The 24,771-nt window shown below is 42.2% G+C and overlaps 1 protein-coding gene across 1 annotated transcript in view; it reads right to left on the bottom strand.

Moving 5' to 3' along the window:
• The window catches only part of SLC35F3 (solute carrier family 35 member F3), a 193,272-nt gene that overhangs the window by 53,425 nt on the left and 115,076 nt on the right, over positions 1 to 24,771 (bottom strand). The window contains exon 3 of the mRNA XM_026062801.1: positions 6,858 to 7,182. Within this exon, the coding sequence (XP_025918586.1) occupies positions 6,858 to 7,182 (325 nt within the window). The remainder of the gene's footprint in view (positions 1 to 6,857; positions 7,183 to 24,771) is intronic.

Below are 24,771 nucleotides of genomic sequence, written 5' to 3'. Positions count from 1 at the left end.
TTGCTAATCTAACCTCTGGTGATGTCTCCAGTGCGTAGAAAAGACTTACGTGAACAGGAAGATACTCCAGAAATACTCTGAAGCCTGAGGACTACATATTTTTGCAAGAACAGGCATATTGTGAGCACATTATAGACAGCTGGCTGAGAAAATTTTGCACCAGGAGTCACAGAGAGCCAGAAACCATAACATTATTCATTAATCACCTGAGAGAAGTCTCCCCAGGGAAACAGCTGAATTGATGGCGTATATGATAATTTGGCAATAATGCAGCATAGCTCTGCTAGGACCTTTAGCAAAAGCAAAAATCTCAAGCTAGTAGTTAGGTGCTCCCTCCAGAATTTCTGTGGGGGATGTGCTGTGATCCTTAGGACTCCCAGCCTGTTGGGATGCACAGTATCCTCACAAGGAAAGAGAGGGGCTCCAATGGTTTTCATCAGGAAGCAGTAATTTCTCAACTTTGAGAAACTGAAGTTAACAACAGCATCTATTTGAGCAGGAAGGAAGGAAGCTAGACATCTGGCAACAGAGTCCCAGTGAGTCTTTCCAGCTGCAGAAACAGCATCCTTCTGGGTCATCCAAAAAGAGGCAGAAAATGGTCACAGAACTGGTGAAAAGCAAGATGGCAGGAAAGTATGTGGGTTAGGTGGTTATCACAGTAAGGCTGGTGCCCCTTCCTTTGCCTCCCAAGATGACAGCAGATAACAATTCTGTGACAATTTATACAAATGAAGCCAAACAGCCATTTTTTTTAAAGACATTTCCTTTTGCACAATACATTTGCATTAGAACCCTGATATTCCCAAAGAAAATATGCAACCGCTCATCCTTGTTATGGCTCCTATGCTGGTGTAGGCCACATGATCAAGCAAAAAGTTTACTGATTTCAATTTGGCTTCAGCTTCAGCTGAGTTAAGCCCAAATGAATACTCCATGCCTGAACTTGACTCTGTGCAAAGCAGGTAGGGCATCTGACAGATGCCCTTCAGCATCTCCCTTACCACTTACACCATGCTGTTCCATAAAAAAGCTTCACTACTACTGCTACCTAGTGCTTGTTAATAGTACATTTTGGTCTTGTTTTCAGCTAAAAGTACTGGGAGAAGAGTGCAGAATCAGTGAAAACAATCTGAGAGAGGATACAGTTGTCAATGAATAACACACGACCAACAGTAGTTGAGACACCTGCAGTAGAAATAGACAACCAGAAGTGTGATAAACAATTTGCACAATGTATCAGGCATTCTTCTATAAGAGTAAGCCCCAGTTAGTTATGCGAGGCAACAGTATACTCATCTTCTTTTAATTAATTGCTTTGATCCCAAGCACAAAGATAAGTTCTGACAGACTGGTGTGGAGACCAAAATGATTTAATTTAGAGTTACTCCTGATTTGTATCTGTCTAAATCAGGTAAGAATCAGATGCTGTATCTTTTAATTTCAAGCATTCTTTTTGTTCTTTTTTTTTCCCCAATGAGCTAATGTGAACTTGAATTGTAAAACAATTTTATTTTGAGGAACACAAAGTAAATAAGTATTAGTTTCAGGCTGATATAGTGAATTAAAAATAGAATTTATAAATTGAAAGCTTTTGAAAGGAAAAATACATGATGCTCCATTGGGTGATATTTGCTAAAACACTTGTATTCATCATGTCTGGACGTTTCTGTAGCTTATTTATGACTCTGGTAATACGGTATGTTCTGGTGGTGATGTTCTCACCTAAGTAGCAGCATAAATCAGGAAGATGCCAAAAGTCAACCACGCTGCAACATTTTAATGCCATTGGATAAGAGAGACTCATGAATACAAAATGTTTAAAATCAACAGCAAAAAGGTATCCACTCTTGCCAAATCAGGCTCTGACCTTATCCCCGCTTAGAGTTTTGTCATGATCAGGTGGTTACCAGCACCTGCGTGGCTGAGTTCCCTGACTGCTGCCACAGAGGAGCGCAGTGTTGATGGTTCATTAAGTGGCACTTTCATGCGAGTCAAGATGGGGATGCTGGACTAGTGTCTCATCTCCTCCATGCAGAAATGTGTATGAAATATATTTAAAAATTGGCCCACATTTTCTTGGACATTATGTGAAGCTAAGGCACTGATCACTTCTGGCCACAGAAGATCTAAGTCTCAATTCTGAATCCCTATGTATATACATCAGAGGTGACTCTTGTGAAGTTATTGTATGTATATCAGAGTAAATAAGATCACATTAGTCCTCTTCCATTGCTACCTCCAGTATTTTGACTGAGTTCCAAAGAAAAAACTATATTTCAATGTTACCCTCAACTTTTTTCTTTCTTTTCAAAGAAATACCCACAAATTCTGAAAGATTAGTGGCAGCTAATTCAGGGGCAGTACAGAGACTGATTCAGTGAAAAAGAACATGTTAAAACATGTTCAAATGTGGACGTAGATCAGTGCCAGATATAGGAGATGATTCTTTCTTTCATTCACCAGACACATCTGCTTTATTCAAGGCTGTAGAAGAGATTCCTTTAGCCCTATTGCTGTATGCAATAAAAATCATGATCTAAAAGAAAACAAATAATCAGGCAAACCATTCTGTAAAGTCCTGCTCTTTACTTGTCAGAAAACTGTTAGGTAAAACCATACTGTCAAAATAAATAAGCATTCTGAGGAATTCTGCTGCTACTGTGTGCACAGAATCCCCGGTTGTTCTCACATTGGTATGCAAAGAGYGAATCTGTGTAAGAGCTATGATATGTTGTCTCCTGCCTAGAAATACGCAAAGCTAAATAATATCTTACAGAGATTTTAATTTCATCTTCCCTATAGCCAGGGAGTTTTAAGCTCCAGTGCTTTTAATTTATGTTACCTCATAAATTAGTAATATAAGTATGATGGAGGAGAGCTCATCAGATTGAATGTGTCATTTTACAAAGCAGTTTGGAAGCAAAAAGTATGAAGACAAAATGAAGTACTCTCAAATGATCCATTAGGCCCATAAATCATTACATGTGTTATTTCTGGACTGGACAACACTTTAAATTAATGTTAATCTAGTTACTGTAATTTTATTTTAAGCTGGTGAGCACTCGAACAAGAAGTAAGAGGGTRGAGGTAACCTTGGAGTGCTCTTCTGTGGCCTGTCAGAATTTTCTGAGTCACTTTACCAAGAACGCAGTCTCATGCGACCTGTACATGGCCCATCATGGGACAAATTCTCCCTGATATACAGTTTATGCATAACTCTTAAATTTAATGGAGCTGCATAGGGAACCTAGAATAGTTTGTACATGAACACATGTGTTTTGTTCTGCCTTGATTCATCACCAAAAGTACTGATCCAGAAGAGATTTTATTCTTTGTCATGTTCTGTCTGGATACAATTTGGAAACATCCAACATTGTCTCAGTGGAGTTATGAATGACTCCCCCACCGTGCTGCAGACAAAACTGTTATTCTACTTGAGCTTACATAGAAAGCTCCTTACCATGCACTAGGGTAGAATCAGAAATCCTTAATACTTTACATTATGGTTTAATACTCAAAATCTTATAAGGAAAATTAAAAAATCTCTTGTTAAATGTAATGTGCTACTCTAAGGTTTTGGTGCCAAATTTATTACCAATATATGTTTTAAAAAATGGGGAAAAAAACTGTACAGCTTTAAACTGATTTGTGACTGCAGCAGGCATGTTCTTATGTGAGATTACAAAGCATACAAAAATTATATATATGGCATAGTATGTCTCTGGAATAGCAGCGTTAATTAGAATATGAATTTAAAACCATACTAAGGTTTTTGGATGGTATATTTAACTAATCAGGGTAAGCATATATCTGTACAAGAGGGCAGACTCCTTTTTCACTGTGATTACATTTTATAATCCCTCTTTTATGTATTTTTTCCTCATGACTGTTGTTCTTTACATATCCTTTAACTGTAAAAGGTTTATAGCATCATAACTTTTCCCAGCTAGCTTTTGCCGAGCTCTCAACAGCTGCTATCAAAACTTTTAGGAAGAAAGGGAAGACAAGGGGATACTGGAACGTAAAACTATGCCAAAAATATGCTTTAGAATATTTTGCAAACATTACCTCCTCAAAAGCCAGCAGGCCAAGAAGGAGCAGTGAGCACAGGTGGGGCCCAGCGGTGAGAGCGCTCAGCAGGAGAGGGAGCCAGGCTCTGGGCGAGCTGCTTACCCCGTGAGCGCGAACAACACAGGCACCTTCCTCCTCCCGTGCTGGCTGCCTATACAAGTGGCAGGGGCAGATGTGTTTCATAAGGAATGACTACATGCAGGGATAGCTACGTGTGCCCAAAGCGCACCTGCTGGATCAGGCCCCGCAGCAGCCGTGCCCTGAGTCTGCGCCTGTATGAAGGCACTGCTGGGCTGCGGTGAGGGTAGGGGCTGAGCTGCCCGCCTTGCTGAGAAGGAGACAGCTGTGCACGTGTCCTTGGGAACTCTGCTGCCAAGAAAATGTTAGTGCCTATGGATTTTAGAAGCCTATGTAGTTAACACATGAGAATCCCTTCATTTACCTTACTAATGAGGTGACTTAGACATCTTAATTCCACTTTATACTCTCCTGTTTATCTCCTTGCAAATTCCTGCCAGAGAGCTCAGACAATGAATAAAATATAGATGAGGATGGAGGATAAAATTAGAAGCAAGTGACTGAGCAAGTTTCTTGTTAGTTCCAGGTCAGAATTGTCTTACTTTAAGCACTCTGAAGCCCATGCAAAGCCTTCCTAACATGTCTGACTGTGCCTAGAGTACAACCTTTCCTGAAGACAGTAATGCCTCACATACAGCTGCAAAGYCTCAACATTGATATCTATATATGCATATATATATGCATGTATGTAAATATACACACACATATATAAATATAGAAGTATGCAAAAAGAGGGAATGATTAAGAAGGGATGCTGGGCTCCAATGCTTGTGTGTTCTGACATGTGCATATGAAATCTCAGTCATAATGGAGAATGCAGATGAACAATAATTCTTACTATGGTAAGTCTTAGCACGGCACCACTGAAAAATCTCGGTTTAGATAATGGACATACCGAGGCAGACTCTACATAAACACATGCTAAGGGACAGTTCTCCCTCTGAAGGACTGTACCATCCAAAGGAACAGCAAGTGTGAAGGAATCAGGTTTGCACAGACTTGCTCAAAGGCACACACCACATCTGCAGCAAAGCTAGGAAACAAAGCCAAGTCCGTACCCTGAGACCAATAAAAAACCCTGCAAATTAACCCTATTCAATTTGCTACTCAGACACACAAATGCACGTTCTTTACTAAGCCTGCTGCAGGCATATTTGTAGTGATGTTCCCCCCTACATCCCAAATAAGCTGTAAGACTTGCACCTGCTGCTCAGCTCAGTCATCAGTTAATTAAATGGAAGACATAAAATTACCAGCTGTATCAATTAACTGTAGCAATGAAGAGTATAATGCTCTGGTTTTAACCCCAGGAATATGGTGAACCGCAACTGCTCACCCCAGAATTATCAGTATTTAAAACACTATCTGAGGGAAGCTGAAAAGAAATACTTACAAACCAAAGAAACTAAAAGGTAGTTGTTTTGGGCTAGCATTTGTTATTACTTTTAGATTAAACTGTTGCTTTTTATAACCTCCATACTTCTCTCATCTGAGGCACCCATGTTTGCTATTTAGTAAACAACAAGTAGAAACTGAAGTCTGAAGTGCAAAGCAGGAAACATGGTATCTTACAGAAATTTCTTTAAAACTTCTGAGTGCTGCTCTAGGACCTGCAATAAACAGTGAAATCCCTTTATCCACAGCCCCCTGATGATTTAGAAGATTAAGAAAATGTAACGATAGGTAAACAGCACAGTTTTAATGTTTATAATCTCAACACTGGTAATCTAAGGTATAGCATTTCATGAGTACCCTGATTTCCTTGATTTTTCCTTTCGTGAGTTTCTGCCTCACTGCTGCACAACTGGAGGCTGAGAACTGTGTACTTCTTGCTGTTCACTTTCTGAGCAACTTCATTAAGGGACATGAGTCCCGCTGCGTAACAGAAGGGGAAAGTGTTGTTCACAGTCTTCTGTGTATAGCAGAGGCTCTCTGCCATGGGGCTTCTTGATGGCTGATTTATCCCACCTGTCCCAGGCACCTCTCCTGACCTAAAACTAGATGAGAAGAAGGAGCACTTGCCAGGCGCACTCTCGCAAGCAGCTAGACCATCCTCAGCCCTTCATGGAAGTTGGGCACTCAGGGATTTTCATGAGAGGGTTTACACTTCGTAGGTTTAGGCTTGCTATAAAAAAAGAAAGGTGTACTGAAGATGAAATGCTGTCTTCAGTTATGACTGTGCTTCCTCTCGGAAATAAACAAAATAGCTCAAGCATAACTGGGATCAGAGTCTGGCCTTAATGTCAAGGGCATAATGCCAGGAAAATACCATAATACCTGTCATTTGGCTATTCAAGGAACTGCACTAGTACCGATTTTGGAAAGAGCAGCTTTCTTAGCTTACTCAGAGATTGCCAAAGAAATCAGCTGTATGGTAGAGGAAGAATGCCAATAATAAAAAAATGATGGTCACAGAAGTCTGGACAGAAAATTATTGAAAAGTAATGACTGAAGGTGCAGACCTTCATTAAATGACTTACATGTATTGGAAATAAACCTGGACTTCTTACTGTTCGAGTCAAATTGTATTGAGAGTAGTAACATACCACCTAGCAGACTGCACAGAATGAATTCAGAACCACCCTTTAACAACACTGAAGAGGAAAACAATTGCAAGTTTGTTTTAACAGACTGATCCGAGTAAAATGTTTGCTTAGAGATACAGCAGCATGCAAGTGTCACAGGAGAAAAAACAAAAGCTCTCATACCTGTATCTTTGCTTTGGAGACTGCTTTTCAGCTGACTTAAAAACATGTCCAAGATAATACAAAGGAAAGAATAAAAAGTTCCAGTTTGTTGCAAACCATGTTAGAGTGAAGGGTGCATCAAATTTCTTAAAGGTCAGTTTTGCAAGCTGGGTTGAACCTGACCAGGAGGAACAGACACCCAGGACCACAGCGACACCCCAGAAAAACTTCTTGAGTTGCATCACGGAGCATTTCCAACAACAGCGGTTCACCCTTCCACTGCCTTCTGCCCCAGCTTGCATCTGTGCTTCTGCTGGGGCTGGAGACTCCCGGGAGCGCTCATCCCCTGCGGAGAAGAAAAAACAAGGCTTACAAAGGAGAACCAGGCAGCAGTTCAGTTTTCAGATCCTGGGTCCTTTTGAAGTCATGCAGCAATGAAATACAGATCCTGCCACAAAATGTCGTTCATTTTTAGATCATCACAAAGCATCCAGCCCAACTGAGGCACAATTACAGTGTAAATAATAATTATTACCTCTAGATTTAGGAGCCACTGGGCAAAATGGAAAGTGAAATTACATGTTGTTCTGATGTACATGGAAAGATGTAACAGACCACTCAAACTGATGCTGCTAGGACGTGCAAATGAATGCAAAATATGGCATTGAGTTTAATAAAGCAGCAGAGAGGATTATAGCAACACTTGCAATTATTATTGTCTTGTAAAATACAGAATTGGGCAGCTTATGCAACATGGTGTTTCTTTAAGAGGAGAGAGGGGACAATGTATTTATTCTTGCAGCTAAGCGTGATCACTGCAAAGTAAGTAGCATGATTAATGCTGCGCTTGGATTGCCAAGCATGCCAGTAGTCCCTAGCAAAACCACCCTTTTGAGGCTGTAACCGATTGGCAACAATTAGAGAAACCCATCGGTGCTCTGAAGAGCATTTCAGAGCAGGCAGCCCTAACTTCTCCTTGAGGCCTGCACCAACCATGGCTCAGCACCGTGACTTCAGCTTTGCCCTGGCATAACTGAGCTGAGGACGTTGCTCGGGAAGCCCGGTTTCACACGCGCATTACTCCTGATCCCGGTGTCTGGGAGGAGAGATCTGCACACAAAAATTCCTTCCTTATACTGATGGGAATCAGTAGTTTGAACGGGCAGTATTTTAATACCTCTTATTTCATGTTAACCTAATTTTGTATTTGTACAAGCTAATACATTAGTAAACAAAAGGTTTATGCCAGGGGAGAGAACCAATTATTTATTTATTTACAGGTGAGAAAGGTATGATCTAAGGTAACAGTACCATAAGTTTGCCCAGTAAAGCTGCATTTTATAACAGAAAAACAACCCAATCATATTGAATACTCAGAATGGTTTCCAAAACTGTGGCCTCTATTTGGTATCTTGGGATCAAAAAAGAGGCATACAAGAGTACAGCAGCAAAGGTACAAATATCTAGAGTTTTCTTGGTGTTTTTTTGAGTAGCTTTAAAAGAGGAGGGGACTTTGATGATCTCTTCACTTATTTCAGTTTTCAAGAGAAAAATGTGAGCAGCTTCCCACACAAACGGAGATGCACCAGCAGGCCAATGAATTATCCAAAGTTAACATGACATTGTATTAGGCATATATTGAAAAGGTTACAACCTATCTGCTAAAAGTTAGAAGTTGCTAGAAATAAAATAGAGCTGTCTGTGAAGCCTTTGTTTGTTCAAAATCACTTTAATACATTTTCTTTACATCACTGCATGTAGCTAATGTGTCTTGCCTCATTCATTGCATAGACTGGTCAGAGTTCAGCTTACAGAATAACAGTACATTTATTTCTCTTAACTTCACAAAGTAATGTGCAGCTGCCAGTGCTGTGTTTACTGTCCACCACACAAATCCTGCAGTGATTACTGAATCTTCAGCTTCCCTGCAAACTTTTGCAGTGAGCCTTGGCACTGCAACACCAAACACTTTGCACACCACAACAAACTGCAGAGAATCAGCAGGAATTAGGTACCCAGACTTCTTTGAGAATCTAAGCCTTGAGGAACAGACCCACAAAGCAGTTCTTGTCATCTCAATCTAAGCAGTGGAAACTCCGCTCTTSCCCCAGATTTAGGGGCCAAAGCAGCCAGTAGAAGTCACAGGAGTACACAAGTGGTAAGGACAGCCCAGGTCCTGGCATCCAACCCTCTGCTGTCACCTCCCCACAGTGACAGTGGGCTGTCCTTCTGGCATGCTTCCTGTGCAACCAAGGGCACATAAAAAACAAATCCATGAAAACCCAGATGTTAAGTGAAGAGCCATCTCAACTAGCCTCTACGAAAGGCTTAGGACAGGGTTTGTGTCACTGTTGTAGTGCAAAAAAGTGCCTTTCTTCACTCACAGTTAACGTCTGTGAAAGGGCTCCCAAAGTTAGACAAAAATCTTCGTTCTTCCAGAAGACAGCCAGAAGAGTATTCTTCATTCCCTTCTCTGCACTTATTCCCGCAGGATGTGGGAAACCAGTATTTAACCCCCTCCTGTCAAAGATATCTAACACGAGGGAACATGCCTTAAGCCACTAGGGTATATGACATCCCAAGATGGGTCTGCACTCTGAACCACAACACTGAAGCTGTAATGTTCTTCCTAAATTATGAACTGGCCACTGGGACAGCAAGATAACATGTCTGACCCTCTGGCCCAGTAGGTTATGGCACTCACTGAGTATGTGGACACTATCACAGGTACACTATCTGATCCATCAGACACTCAAYAGAAAATAATGCAGTGTTTGGTGGACACCCTACAATGGACACTGTGGTGAGGATCTTCTCCCCACCAAGGGCTCAGGGCTGCTGTCCCGCTCCCCTTTATACTGTGCAAATACTCATGAGCCAGTCTGTTCATGTGGACAGCTCATGTGCAAATATCACTGTGTCTTATGTCTATTCCATGGCAATTATTCTCTATGAAATAAAGCAAAATTTTACTGATATTCTCAATAGTCCATAGGCAAAATGACTCATCCACATCCATTTAGCCTTGGGTTAAATACATGAACAGAGATGTCCACCCTCTGCAAAAGACAATCCTGCATTTACCACTTTACTTCTAAAGTGATCTTGCAGCTCAAGGCCTAAATTTCTAGGGATGTTCATTCTTTGGTAATCTAATTTGCTTGCTGGATGGAGTATAAGCTTATCCCAGGCCTGAGGGGTTCCATGATGACGGACTGAGAGAGCCCTATATTGTTTGGTAAAAATCATTGCCCTAGTGATTAAGAGTTATAAGCTGGGACTTTTTAAACTGTCCTCCAGTGAAACTTCACCATGTGTGCATGATTTCTTGTGCTCACCACTGAAGGCTAGATGCTAAATGGTCATAGCCTTTCCCTGTGGATTCTGCACTGTCCTGGAGGAAGCCTGGGACTTATTCTGTCCCAAGAAGCTGGATTGTCTTTGGAAGTTGTGGTGGCTATAGGAGAGGATATAAACCCATGTGGTCCCATCTTCTCACTGTTCGGGACTTTCYTGGCAGCTGACATGTGTAACACCCAGAGCTGTAGCTTTCCCTGCCTAGTCCCTATGCCCATCTGTGGGTGACACCAAACCCGCATACGGATGAGAAGCTCCTCATTCTCTTTCCAACACTGCACAAGGGCCGGCTGGTACCAGACTCCAAATCAATTTAGGGATGGCAAAACTGCTTTCCAGAATGGATAAGGCAGGGCATTTAGGAATTCTATTTCTGGGTATCCTCCTCCAGACTTTCAGTGTGCTTGTTCCTTTGCCCTTTGCAGCAGGCTGCTCTCTGTGCTATGGTATCCCCCAAAAGAATAAACCAAGATGCTGAGATAAAGGAAAAATGCTTTATCTTTCTTTTACTAAATTTAGCTCTTCACTCTCCCTTTTGTTTGTTCATTCTCCTGTTTCATTAGTCCCAGCTGGAATCATTCCTCTCTCCCTCTTAGCCCAACCTCTCTCCCGTGGTATTCAGAAGCAATGGAAGGAAATCACCTCCAGTGCTACTGCTAATGCCATTGCCCACTAAGATGCCCCCCAGAAAACTGCCCTCCTTCTGTGTTCCTCTGTAAGGGGAACAATAAGGGTGAGACCCCTCTCAACTGACTTCAGGCACCTGCAGTAGACATCTATACCTGAGCTCTCCAGGCTCTCTGCTGAGTCCAAGGAAACAAACTTATCCCTCCTAAGGTATATGCCTTAGATGAAGTGCCCTTGCTTGCTAACTACAGATGCTTGCACTGGGTTAGAGGAAATCCACCCCAGTAGTAGTATCACCTTTAAAAAGCCTGTCTRGACCACTTCAGAAGTGTTTTAAGGCTTAAATCTCTTGTGCACGGCTAGCCCATGAAATTAGCCCCCCTCACCACAGGACCACACTGTACCTCATTGTATAGGCTAAACATGTGATATTGATAGAAACCAAGGGTGTCATTCATCTTAGCAGTTTGAGACATCTGCTGTGCAGACTTGTACATCTGAGACAGTCATTTACACTTTCTGCATAGTTAGTAGACAGAAAAAAGCATTTCCACAGCACGATTTATCTCATCCTGAAGCAGATGATTAAAACAAGCCAGATGAATCACCCTCTCCAAGTGCTTGTTTCTCTCATCAGCTCTAAATAGTCTTGGCCGACAAGCTCAGAAGTAGGTGTTCCTTCTGTAGGTGTCTGAAGCTGGGTGAGATGAGTCCTAACACTGCTGTCAGGAACCCAGACTAAAGTCACTGCAGACACTGGAGATAACATTGGTAGGCTCAGAGGTGAGCCCCTCAACACAAACATACATAGCTGTCATCAGTGAACTGCTTTAGCTGTTGCCAGCTAGTTAGCAAATGACTGAAAGAAGTATTACAAATGTGCAAGATGCCCTTGCCAATCCTTCAGAGCAAGAAAGTGACCCTCACAGACTAAGGTCCAGTCTATTAGGGACTGAAACATGTGCCTAATGATAATGTACAATTCCACCAGCTTCCCCAGACTATGAATGTGCTTGAATGTAAGCACATTCTTACACGGCTTTTTAAATTAGGGCTTCTGAAAATAATTTTGACAAAAGGAAGAATCCTCACAGGTCTCACTGACAATGACAAATGAGCCATCCTCAAGGCATTTGCATTTTGCAAGCCTCTCAAATGTTTTGTTGCTGTTTGAGCATTGCACAGAAGAAGTTTGTAAAGCTTGCAAGAAATAATATATGCTCATAATAAATAGGAGAGAAGGAGCTGAGGTACACTCCTGAAGAAACCGCCTGACCCTCACAACGGCTAGAGCTCTAGGTACCTGTAACATGCAGGGGGATCAGAACAGGACAAGATATTTTCTCACAGCCTTGACTGGCATGTACCCTCCTCTTCACAGAATCACAGAATCACAGAATCACTGAGGTTGGAAGGGACCTCTGGAGATCATCTAGTCCAACCCCCCTGCTCAAGCAGGGTCACCTAGAGCACATTGCACAGGATTGCATCCAGGCGGCTTTTGAATATCTCCAGAGAAGGAGACTCCACCACCTCTCTGGGCAACCTGTTCCAGTGCTCTGTCACCCTCACAGTGAAGAAGTTTTTCCTCATGTTCAGATGGAAGYGTCTGTGTTTCAGTTTGTGCCCATTGCCTCGCGTCCTGTCGCTCGGCACCACTGAAAAGAGTCTGGCCCCATCCTCTCGACACCCTCCCTTCAGATACTTGTACACRTTGATAAGATCTCCTCTCAGCCTTCTCTTCTCCAAGCTAAACAGGCCCAGCTCTCTCAGCCTTTCCTCATAAGAGAGATGCTCCAGTCCCCTAATCATCTTTGTGGCCCTTCGCTGGACTTGCTCCAGTAGTGCCACATCCCTCTTGTACTGGGGAGCCCAGAACTGGACGCAGTACTCCAGATGTGGCCTCACCAGGGCTGAGGAGAGGGGGAGAATCACCTCCCTCGACCTGCTGGCAACACTCTTTCTGCAGCCCAGGATACCATTGGCCTTCTTGGCCACAAGGGCACATTGCTGCCTCATGCTTAACTTGGTGTCCACCAGCACTCCCAGGTCCTTCTCWKCAGAGCTGCTTTCCAGCAGGTCAACCCCCAACCTGTACTGCTGCATGGGGTTATTCCTCCCCAGGTGCAGGACCCTGCACTTSCCTTTGTTGAACTTCATGAGGTTCCTCTCTGCCCACCTCTCCAGCCTGTCCAAGTCTCTCTGAATGGCAGCACAGCCCTCTGGKGTATCAGCCACTCCTCCCAGTTTTGTATCATCAGCAAACTTGCTGAGKGTGCACTCTGTSCCTTCATCCAGGTCATTGATGAAGAAGTTGAACAAGACTGGACCCAGKACTGACCCCTGGGGGACACCGCTAGCTACAGGCCTCCAACTAGACTCTGTGCCACTGATCACAACTCTCTGAGCTCTGCCATTCAGCCATTCTTCAATAATTACAACATGAAGAAAAAAGTGGGAGACAATTAGTTCCAAAACAATTACATAGCATTTACAACTATACCTCAGAATACACACGTTGATTTCTGGTGACAGCTTTCTGGATACAGAATACTGCTTGCATCAGTAGGAGACTCACAAACTCTTCAGAGCATTATTAACCCATTCCTCTCTACCACACAAACTATGCATTATTTAGCCGCTCAGGATTTTTGAGCTAAGCTATTAAAAACAGCTGAGGCATCATCCTGTGAAGAGAAGATCAAGGGCCAAATCCACAAAGTGGATTATGTCTCTAACTGCCACTGTAGTTGCCTAAATCTGATACGTTAATATTTATTCAGATATGTTGTCCAGTCATCTCCTTCACAGTTGGTCAGGTTAAAGAGTGAAGTCTTAGGGAGTCATCTGTCACCTGGCAGATCATCCAGTAGCTAGGGCAGCTTTCTTATGCTATTGTCAATGATGGTCTCACCTTTTGCTGACCGTCCTCATAGCTCATCTTAAGGAACTGCAATATTTTATTTCAGAAGCCAGCAATCTCCCTGTACTGACCTTTCCAACTTCTGCTGCACAGAATAGTAATGAGAACACACACAGCCTAACTTCTGCATCAAGGGACGTTTCCATCTTCTCCAAATTAGCTATAGCTTTGCCAAGGCTGCTTGCACCAGCTGTTTCCTTCTTGCAATCCCTTTAGAGCTCCTCAGATGCCAAAATACTTGCTCCTGGGCATGCCTAAGTGCTGTGAGTCCTAAACAGGTTTGCACCTCTCTTACATCTAACCCCTGTCAGGATTCAGAGACATTTCTTTGTATCTGTCATCTTAAGATACAACTCCAAGAAATATTTCCATTCTATATTCGAAATATACACTAGAACAAGGCCTAGAATCTGACCTTTTTTCTCTTCTTGGCAAATGATCTCCTCACTTAACTCCTTCTCAATAAACAAGAGATATTCTGCCCTCAGTGAACCAGCATTGCTAAGATCCGTTTTCCTTTCTAGCAGGGCACTGGAGGGCCTGGAGATTTGGGCACCCTCCTGGGCTGGAGGTAGTCCTGTTCCTTTGAGCACGGGGGGGCTCCCATGGCTAGGAGAGAGCACTCCACATTGAGCTACTGAAGAGGAGAACCTGCTCCTCCTCCACTTTCTGAAAAAAGGGTTCAGCCACTGAGCTGCCAGCTGAACCGTGAAACAGAGTGGTAGAGAGAGTGAGCAATAGTGGGGAATGGGCATCCCAGCATGGCATGATGCACAGGCCTCCGCTCAGTGTTACCTGCGGGACAAGCTAGACTTACACAAGACTTACTGGTGTTTTTTGAAGGGGTCGACATGCACATCAACAGATGAGATGAAGTTTTTTCTTTCTAGGTTTTTAAGATAGTCTTCTGACAAAACCCCACTCCAAAGGCTCTTAAGGAAACTAAAACAGCCAGGCAAGGTGCTGGAATGGAGAAATGCCTCAGTACAAAATAGGAAATAGGGTAGGAGTACATAAAGCAACAGAAGGAAGTAACTGCAGTTCTGCAGAGCTCTGCTGGGGGATCTGCACCACTCACTGTGCTCATAAGTAACCTTGAACAAGGAGGGGGGCAGTGAGGTGACCAAGTCTGCTGATGAACTGAAGTTATTCAGGGTAGCAGAGCTAAGGGCCAGCTGTTAGGTATGAAGGGCTAAGTGACTGGGTCGTAAAACGAGACRTGTACAGATAAAGAGGTGCGGGTTGGAAAAAGCAATCCTCGTGCTGCACACACAGTGACGGCCTCTGGCCATTTCCACTAGGGAAGCTGGGGTCTTCCCAGACCATTCCACGAAAATGGCAACACAGTGTTCAGGAGCAGCCACAAAAAGCAAGTTAGTTACTAAGAGTTATTAGGAACAAAACAGAAAACAGCAAAATAACAGCCATTTCCAACATCTGGGGAATTTGCAAGGGTCAGCACACCCATAGCGCAAGGGATGTGTCTCATGCTGGAAAAACCACCTTGCCAGTCAGCCTCACTGAACTGGAGACTGGATAAAGAGACAAGCTGGACAGGCCTTTTGTTGGACCCTGTATGGTGGCTGTTTGTGTGGAACTTGTGCTTAGGTACCTAACCATAAGCTGTGAGCTCTATTAGGTGGCTAGCTGATGGGACTGTAATGCATAGCGTTGCAATGACTATGGCTTGTCTGTGTATATTATCCCAACTTTATTTCCATGGTTGGTGCTGAAGGTCTAATGGACCAGTATGATATTTTTCAGTGAACACTGGCTAATGTATCATAATGTAAAAATGACAAAACCCCCATAACCATTATTAAATCACTTTCTAAATGAGAATATTAGGTCAAAATGGCATTGCACATATGTTGATTTTTAGACACTATTTGGGAATCTATAAAAGATTAAAGCACTTTCTTTAAATACCTTGCTTTTACAGACAGATAAAAATAATTTTACTTTATAATTTGATCATGAAATAGGATGACTAAATAAAGAATAAATCAATACAGGCATGACCTAGCAAAGGTATGTACCACATAATGTGAAATGAATGCAAATGATGATTAGGTGGGTACAAAATATAAATGAATTTAACAAAAGAAATGAGATGATAATTTTAAAACCCAAAGTAAAGGTTATTTTAAAGAAAAAACCAGGGAATTAACSTATTAGGTCAAAAAATCTGAATTTGCTTGAGGCTACAGAATAAATTTCAAGAGGGATGTAGGTATCTGTAAATGGGGAACTCTGTAAGAACACAGGTTCAAAGCAAGAGGAATGCAGTCTGAGTTCAGACCCTCTTTTGTTATTGGAATTAATTATATAAATTAATTAATTAGACAAAATAAAGTGTTATGATAATCTATGCAGGTTATTCAAATTTGATCTGATCATCTCACCTTAATTTCAACAGGGTAAAAAATAAGTCTATTGGCTCCTAGGCAATCAAGATGACTCTTCTGACCTCTTGTCTGTGGAAATTTGTGCTCACACCACTGATATTACCTGATCATCTAACTTCTGTGTAGCTTAACTTGTGCTAAACAGACATGAGCTTCCTGTAACAGATACTGCTAAACCCTAAAGTGCTACTCACAGTTTTATCATTTGCTATCACTAATACACACAGACACAGAGTGGTTGAAGTTGGAAGGGACCTTCAGAAATTATCCAGTCCAGCCCTCCTGCTCAAGCAGGCTCACCTAGAGCAGCTGCCCAGGACTGTGTCCAGATGGCTTTTGAATATCTCTGAAGATGGAGATGCCACATCATCTCTGGGCAACCTGTTCCAGTGCTCACCAATGGTTATCATATATTAATTAATGGTTATCATATATTAATTCTTGTTTTGTCCTTTGCTAAATACTAAATCTAAGCTTACTAAAAGAATTAGAATTAAATAATAGGTCTGCAGATATGGTTGCATATACACTAAATTCTCCTCCCTGGGATACATACTCCTTTCTCCCTCTGTCAAATATTCCCACGAAACTTCCTGCAAAATATATATTCTGATTCCCATTTGTGATACAGGAACAGCTGATAAATTATCAGCTCCACACTGCAGCAATTTGGACAGTAATCCAAAAAAAGGGATGGTTTAATTTATCCTCAGAGGCAACTGCTTAGAAATTCTGTTAAAAGTGCTGCACTCAAATGGGTATCATTAAAACATGATATTCTGCTTTGAATTTTGTGGGTTTTTTTCCCCCCCTAAATGCTCTCCTTTGTATTTTTAATCAGAATGCATGACTGGAGTCCAGAGTGAAAATGAAAATACTGGAAGTTTATTATAGTATCAGCATTATGGTACTGCAAGGTTGTATCAGGAAAACATGTAAAGAATAATCCTAACTATGAGATACATATTCTTGATAGTATGGAAKAAGAGATATTTTCATATTTGTTCATTACTCGTCATTCCCTTCTTAAATAAAAATTGGATTAAAGCTTACAGTAAAATATCTGGTTAGGTCAGTGGGAGTTTTGCCATTGCCTTTGAGGAGATCAGAATCTCTGTGGAAGCAGAGCTTCCACCAGAACAAAAATAAGCAATGACTAAAACTGGATTCTGTGGGCAGCTGTGAGTTGGAGTCTGTGTCAAATATGACCCTGAACAAAGGTTTGAGAGATGATAGTCTGTCCTGGTTAAAAAGAGACTGGATTCTCTACAGGAAGCTATTACATTAATTAGCCAACAGTTTGAGCGCCACATGGGCAAGAAAATGTCTTCCTTGAGTAATAGCTTAATCTCCAAGGGAATCTATTATCCACTCAGCTATTTATACTGATATAAATAACATATATTTATATCAGTACATATATACAAGCATTTATGCTTACTGATAAGTGAATTTGTGCTAATTGTGCAGCCTATGCTGGCTGCATTTTATCAAAACCAGGACAATGTTATTTCTCCCKTTTAGAGCTTTCTAAAATTCCCAACTGCTTGATGGTTAAGTACATATAGTTTCAGATAGAACATTTGCTGCAGTCTATTGGTTTCTTACATACTGAATTTTAACTCCAGCTGATTGTTTTAAGATACAGAGTTAACCTGCTATTGAACCTACACACAATGTTTTTTTTACGTCCTAAATTCAGAACGAGACATTTGGACTATCTGGTCTCTATCGACTAATAACCAGACATTACAGTGGACCTGACATGGACTTGAATGGGCTCACAATGGTCGGAGTAACGTGCATATATCCAGCAAAGCCTCCACATGATTTGCTGATCAAAGATCGACCAAAAGAGGGAAGAGGAATGTCTCCTCACCTCTCACCGGCAAGCTCAGCAGAAGCTGGGTGTCCTTTCACAACAAGGCTAGGCTTGGCTACACCCATGTTGGTGGCAAGGCACTTGGTATAAGTCCTAGCAAAAAGCAATTACATGCGAGGATTCTAGTTCCCATGTTCTCTCTAATTACTGCCTCTTCCTCTTTTCAGTGAGAAAGGCTTTTGCAACCTGCTATTCCTCATTTGTTTCAGTCAGCTATAGAAGTCAGATTCATACTTTTTTCAGCCATAAATACAATGCTATCCTTGCTGCGAGCTGCACTAGGGAATCTGAGGTGACCATGGAAAAGGTATTTCAAGATCATATTCCCTCATTTCTGTTTTCTCCATGGCTGAATTRTGAGGCTTATGGGGCTCACAGTTTTTTTATTGGACAAGTTTGTTATTTGGCCAGAAATAGTGATAATGAGCAAAACATATTCTTGTTACTCCACAAAGAGTCAACATATAATTTGTCTCACCAAAGGGTGCTGGATCCCATGGAGAAGTTCATGCCTCTAGTAGGACTCATAAGATTTACAGGAGATGCTCTTTCTGCACTATGACAAGGCAGAGCAGATTGCAGTTCCATGGCTGGTTCCTGTAACTGAGCAATTAATATTGGAGGAGGTGCCTGGCTTCTCCAGTTAATGGTGCCAACACATTTGGTGGCTATCTCTGCCTAGAAGAAAGCTATCATACTCTGCAGTGCTAAAAATGCCTTGTTTCCTGTTGTCTTTGATCTTATGCTGCAGTTACTGTCAGCAAAATTCAGTGAAGATTACAAAGTAAATTACTTCATTATTAGCCAAATCCTGTCTTCCACAGGATGCTCTCCAGGTCTGAAATGGCATCTCACAGTTTATAATTAACAAAGATTAACCAGGCTTTGGACTAAAGGTTGGGGATGGTACTCCAGCCAAGCTGAGGGAACTGTTTAGTATATAACTTGCTGCACTGAGTATAATGGAAGACAGCCATAATATAAACAATATTATGCATGTGCCTTATAACTGGGAAATTGCTTGGAAATAGGTGCTGAGCTATCATATGCTTTTCTGTTGAGCTTCCACAGTCTTTTCTGAACTCCAGCTCTTATTCTGAACAGCTTCTATGCTATAAATCCTTCTGCCTACAATTGTCAGCCATTAGGAAAGAGGTACCGAAATTTCTTTTACAAGATTAATAAAATGAAAATAGGAGATGATGAATGGTGCATTCTGGTGACTTCATGTTTCTTTTTTACTAGTCCTCGTTCTGACTTTTCATGGGCGAAATCTATAATTAAATAGATGGACTACTAATCTGCTTTTTTTTGAGAGTATATGCCTAAATTGATTCAAGATGACTAGAAAATGCATCTTGCTTCATTTAGTGGGTGAAATGTAAGGATCTGTGATCTGCAGAAAGTCTGAGATGATCCAATGGTTGCTGTTATTTTTAAGTCCTGCCACTGTAAATGAAAATATCTTTTGTCTATCGTATGTACATATTGGCTCCTTTTAGCCACTGAAAGTAAGGAACCTTAGATGAATCTTTAATAACTTATCCTTCTGCTTCACRATGCATTAAAGTTCCTATTTTGGCATTATCTAGCAGTTTGGTAACATCAAAATGGTAACAACAAAATATTCATTTTATTTTGGGAGGGGACATATAGTGCAGAACGAACGGGTCACCTCTAAGCCTATAGCCTATGAGTTTGCACAGGTGAGATGGTACATCAAGTAACCAGTAGGACATGATCAGAGATGCGCTGGCTGGAATCCCCAGTGAATAAGCCTAGCATAGCTAAAGGCAGCTCATTTTGAACCTGTTTAAAGTCTCAGAAAGCACTGTGTCATACGGGAAGTGTGCCAGGTGTTATGCAACAAGAAACCCATCACTCCTTTGGAACAAGATCTTGGACATCTGTTCAAATACACTGTTGCATTAACTGCAAGAAATTGGAAAACTGGGCACAAAAGCGAGCTGCCACAGGATAAAGCCGGCATATAATTATCGCCTATGTGCACTTACCACTCAGCACCCACAGTAAATGTGAAGAAGGGTACCCCTTTTCCACGAAGGGAATAAGTTACATTGAGTTTACTCTGTGAAAACAGAGTACATGCTGGCCAGTACCAAGAAAAAGTAGATACACTACAAATTTACCATCCTGTTCATTCCTGTACCTGTACACATAGCCCCAGCTCTATTAAACCCATTCATTTTCACCGATAGGTCACTCGCTTTAGCCTGGCTCCAGTCAGGAGTGATTGAAAGCTGTTACCACATCTATGGAGACAGTACAGGGTGCATTTGATGGTCTCTGCCCTGACCTTGAATGTCCACATCGAAGAATCAGCTTTGTTGTCTTCTGTGCATGAAGACAGCCTGAACAAAAGCAAACATTTTGCAAGTTATCTGCTCCCTGCAAACCTAAGCATGCATTCCCCTTGAAGGCCACTTAAATGGGGAAGCACACTAAACCCAAGAACCTTGGCATCGCACTGAACCACTGGCTGGCCTCTTCCGCGCTCCAGCTTGTTCTGTTTTTAGAGTACATGAGCGCACAAGCATTTAACAGCAAGCACTATATATTTCTATACTTTAAAGTTCTCGCATCAGAAAAAAACCCAAACAAACAAAAAACAAGTGGGCACAACTCTTGCTTCTATAAATACTAACTCCTGGGCCAAATTTTCATGGGGTCTCTCCTACTGCTCAGTGAAAGTAAAAGCCAGATTCCATCTGATTACCAAAACCATTAGATGAGTCCAGCAGAGCACTGCTAATTTTTCTATAGTAGTTTACCCAAAGATATATTTGTGCAGCATTGAGCTTATTTCCTAAAAAGGAAGTTTTATCGGAAACATGCAAGAAGTCATTGACTTCAATATARAAAAGTCTTATAGCACCCATATTGCATCCCTTCATGAGAGAGTGCCCACTTGTGGCCAGAAGTTTAGGTTCTATTTCTATCCTTAGGTCTTTTCCTGTCCTGTGAAAAGATGTGCTGTTTGTTTTTAGACAAGTTGCTTCATTTTGCAGTTTCTCAGCTGTCCTATCTGCAAAACGAGAATAATAAAAATCACATGTCTTAAGGAGGTATATTGCTACTTATGAATGTTTTTACTGTGCTTGAGCTCTTCTGTCTGTACTTACTAAAAAAGTGAAAGTTTTATTATTAAAGTGATTACAGCGTTGATGCATGTGTGATGAATTCCTTGCAGGCATGCAATAAATTAAAGGCCAAATTCATTTCTCATCATTTCATTCTCATCATCTCTTCATTTCTACTTGCACAAATTCCCTGTGACTCCAGTGATGCAAACAAAGTTACTCCAGATGAGCATGTGGCAGAACCTGGCTCCACAGCATCAAAGCTTAGACATTTATGCATAATGATAGAAGAGAGGTATCATTTACATTATAAGCAGCTTCTGAACATTACCAGTCACATTTCCTTTGCTTCCACTAATCCCTCAGCTCAGTGAAGAATAACAAAATTCAAATGATTATAATAAATATAATCAGAGAGAACTAAATGAGGTGTAATTGTAAGAAAGAGAGTGTTTGTACATGTTTTAGTTTATTTTCATTTGTTACGGATGGCCAAAATTATTGTGCAGATCTGCTGTCCCTGACAGACTGTAAATAAAGGGTCAAATCTGAAGCTTGTGTGGATCTGATATGGTACTCGGATCAGTACCATATATTTACATTCTTCTGCACAATAGCTTTTCAGTAATCTCCTTTTGTTCTTACCATCTCTGTCCTGCCACATACCTAAACATGCCTTAGAAGGTCCAAGGTTATGCTATGTGCTACCAACATATTACTTCACAACCCCAGATTTAAGACAGAGTAACACCTGTCAGGCAGCTGCATGACTGGATGGTTTCCAAATAAAAGTCAAACAATTCTGAGGGAGGGCCTGATTCTGATTGTCTCTGCACCAGTGTAACTTCCCTGGCATGAAGGGAAGTTTAATTTTAATTAACGTTGGTCAGATACCAACATTAATGTCCAAAATCTGATACAATCAGGTGATTTTCTGGGAAGAGCGAGAGCTTGAATCAAGGCTAGCATCTGCCGGTGTATGGAACAATGCACTGGAAACGTGCTCTATGGGGAGGCTGCAATACCATTTCATTGGCACTAGAGACCTGGAAGTGAGTAGCCCTAAGTAGGGAGGGACTGCAACTGGGTTTTCTCTGGCAAGGTAATGGCCCTGGATCTTCTGGTCAAAGTTGATGCCACCCATCTCTGGAAGATCCCAAGACACAGAGTACAGATGGAAACATTTACCTTCCTTGGAGAGGAAGGCAGTCCTCAAAGCACACTGTGCTTTCACATGCAAACAGTGTAAAACCAGCCCATTGGCTGGTCTGAGAGGAATGGCCACTGCGGGATGGAAACTGTTGATAAAAACAACAGAAAGATGGACACACATAAACCACCAGGCACTGAGTGTACATGTCTCAAAATCTAAAGTACCAGGCACAGAAAAAAACACCCTATAGGTACTGCCTGCCTGAGTGATACATGTAGCTACATTTGCCTTTAAAAGTGCTGGTAGAGCAAGCTCAGTGCATACTGATGATTCAGTCTCTGAAATAATTTGAAATGGCAGTCACGCTTCTGAAGGTGCACAAAGTCCTTATCTCCCTTTTAAAGCAAAGAAGCTACTGCACAGACAGGAAAATAGAGGCAATGCTGGAAGGCTTTACAGCAATGCATATCAATGAAAGGCTCCTCTTGGCTAACTATCCTGGAGTGAAACAAATTCCCACTGGTTCTGCCAAAGATCCTTGAATGGCTTTGATGGTGGTTGATAGGGGAGAGTAGCAGGAGATAGGGGAGAGGAGTAATCGTACTTCCGAAGCAGAATAAAGTTTTTGCTGTCTTGCTCTTGAAGCACTGGCTATACCTTTGCAAGGGAATTTGCCTACAAGAGAACTTTGGTAAGGCAAATCTCTGCCAAAGGTACAGCAGTCAGACCACGGGAAGGAAGCCATCCACAGCATCCCCACTGCCTGACTATTTTTGTCTATGACTACATCTTGGCTTTTTCATGTGGCTCTAAACACCAGCTGGCAAAATTAGTCAATATTAGTCTCAAAGGAAATGTCAATCGATTTGGAAGGAGAAACTCTCAAACAGAGCCTGTCTGTTTCATTAAAAAGAAACAAAAGGCAAAGGGAAGTCTTACCTGCTTCTATACAACCTCTGGGCCCTATCATACACCATCAAGGTAATTTAGATTTTGTCACTGATGATAACAGAAAGAAAAGAATCTGAACTAAAGAAGGAAAAGTCCAACTAGGTCAACAAAGTTCCTGTTGGGCAGTGATAAGGTATCTAAAAGCTGGCATGCAGAGGTGACATGGAAATGCTTGAAAGGGTTCAATTTTACAACACAGGGAAAGATAGTGCTGCTTCTGTTTCTATATAAAGTAGATAATAAACTGTATTTGAACTGGTAGAAAAGGAATGATATGACCCACATTTCAAAGCTGGAATGTACTGGGTTATTATTATTCATGATTCATAAAGCATGTCCAGTGCACCGAGAGAAAGGAAGAAATGCTCCCTGCCCAGAGGAGCCTCCAATGCAAACCATGAGACAAACACTACTGGGCACAGGGCTTAGTCCAAGGGCTTTTATTTATTCTTATTATAGTGTAAAGAAAATCAGGCCTTTTTTGCTTTCTGTCAGGAAGCTGAGATCCCTTTTTCTGTCTCTACAGCAGGAGGTTTTTCTATTGGAGAAATGCAACAGCTGTATTCTCCATAAACAAAAATAACAACCTGAAATTCCTGATCTTTCATTTTCAGTCGCTGATTTTAGTTCTTTCCCCCCACCCCTGGACACTTCTGCATTTTCTCCCTTTCTTGTCCACGGAGCTATCGCTAGTGTTTTTCTTTCCCTTTGTTTTTCTTCTGTTTTGCAATTTTTCTTTCTCTGCTTTTTTCTTTCTCATGAGCTTTCCATGGAGTCTCACATTCATATTTAACCTTACTGTTCTCTCGTCCCCTTTTTGATTCATTCTTCTCCTCCTTTGCCTTGGCTTTCTCATCCCTTTCTGCCTCTCTTCCCGCCACTCCTCTCAGCCAGCCTTTTTCTCTCACCTCCCCCCAATCCTCTCCTGATCTTACCACATGCCCCCAGTAGACCCCCAAACCAACAGCTTCCCCTTTTCCCTTCCTTCAGGAAGCGAGCTCCATCTTCACTCTGCAGAGGGACTTCTCTCCCCCACCCGCACCCTCCTTCTCTTCCTCCTATCCCAGTCTCCCTGGGTCCATCTCGCCTGCTGTGCCCTCACTCAGGTCCTTTGCTCTGCCTGAGGACATGGCCTACAGGTCTCTGCCCCATGACCACAGCTCCTCACCCCGGCCTCCCAACCTGCTTCGGAGCTCTCCGGGTCCCCTCCTGAGCACATCATTGCCCCTTTCTAGGACTGTAGCCCAGCTGCAGTCCCCAAAGGTCCCTGAAGGGATACTGAGCCCTCACTGCTCCTAACGTCCCTCCCGGCCGCAGAGTTGCGACCCGCCTGCCGCCACACCTGCCGGGCACGCGACCAGGCGCAAGGGCCGAAGCAGGGCCGGCGCTCGGGCTGCCTCAGCCCTGGCGGCTCCCCCTCACCCATGGGCAGCAGGCAGGGCCGCAGCCTCCCTCAGCATGCCTCGAAGGAGGGTCCCCCAGAGCCGTGCCTCAGCCCCCGTCCCTCCTGCGGCGGTTCCCACCTGCCCAGCC

The sequence above is a fragment of the Apteryx rowi genome, unplaced genomic scaffold (assembly GCF_003343035.1).
Source record: "Apteryx rowi isolate R43461 unplaced genomic scaffold, aptRow1 scaffold_193, whole genome shotgun sequence".
NCBI lineage: Eukaryota > Metazoa > Chordata > Aves > Apterygiformes > Apterygidae > Apteryx > Apteryx rowi.
The sequence above is the reverse complement of the archived record's forward strand: the minus strand, read 5'-3'. Positions and strand labels throughout refer to the sequence as shown.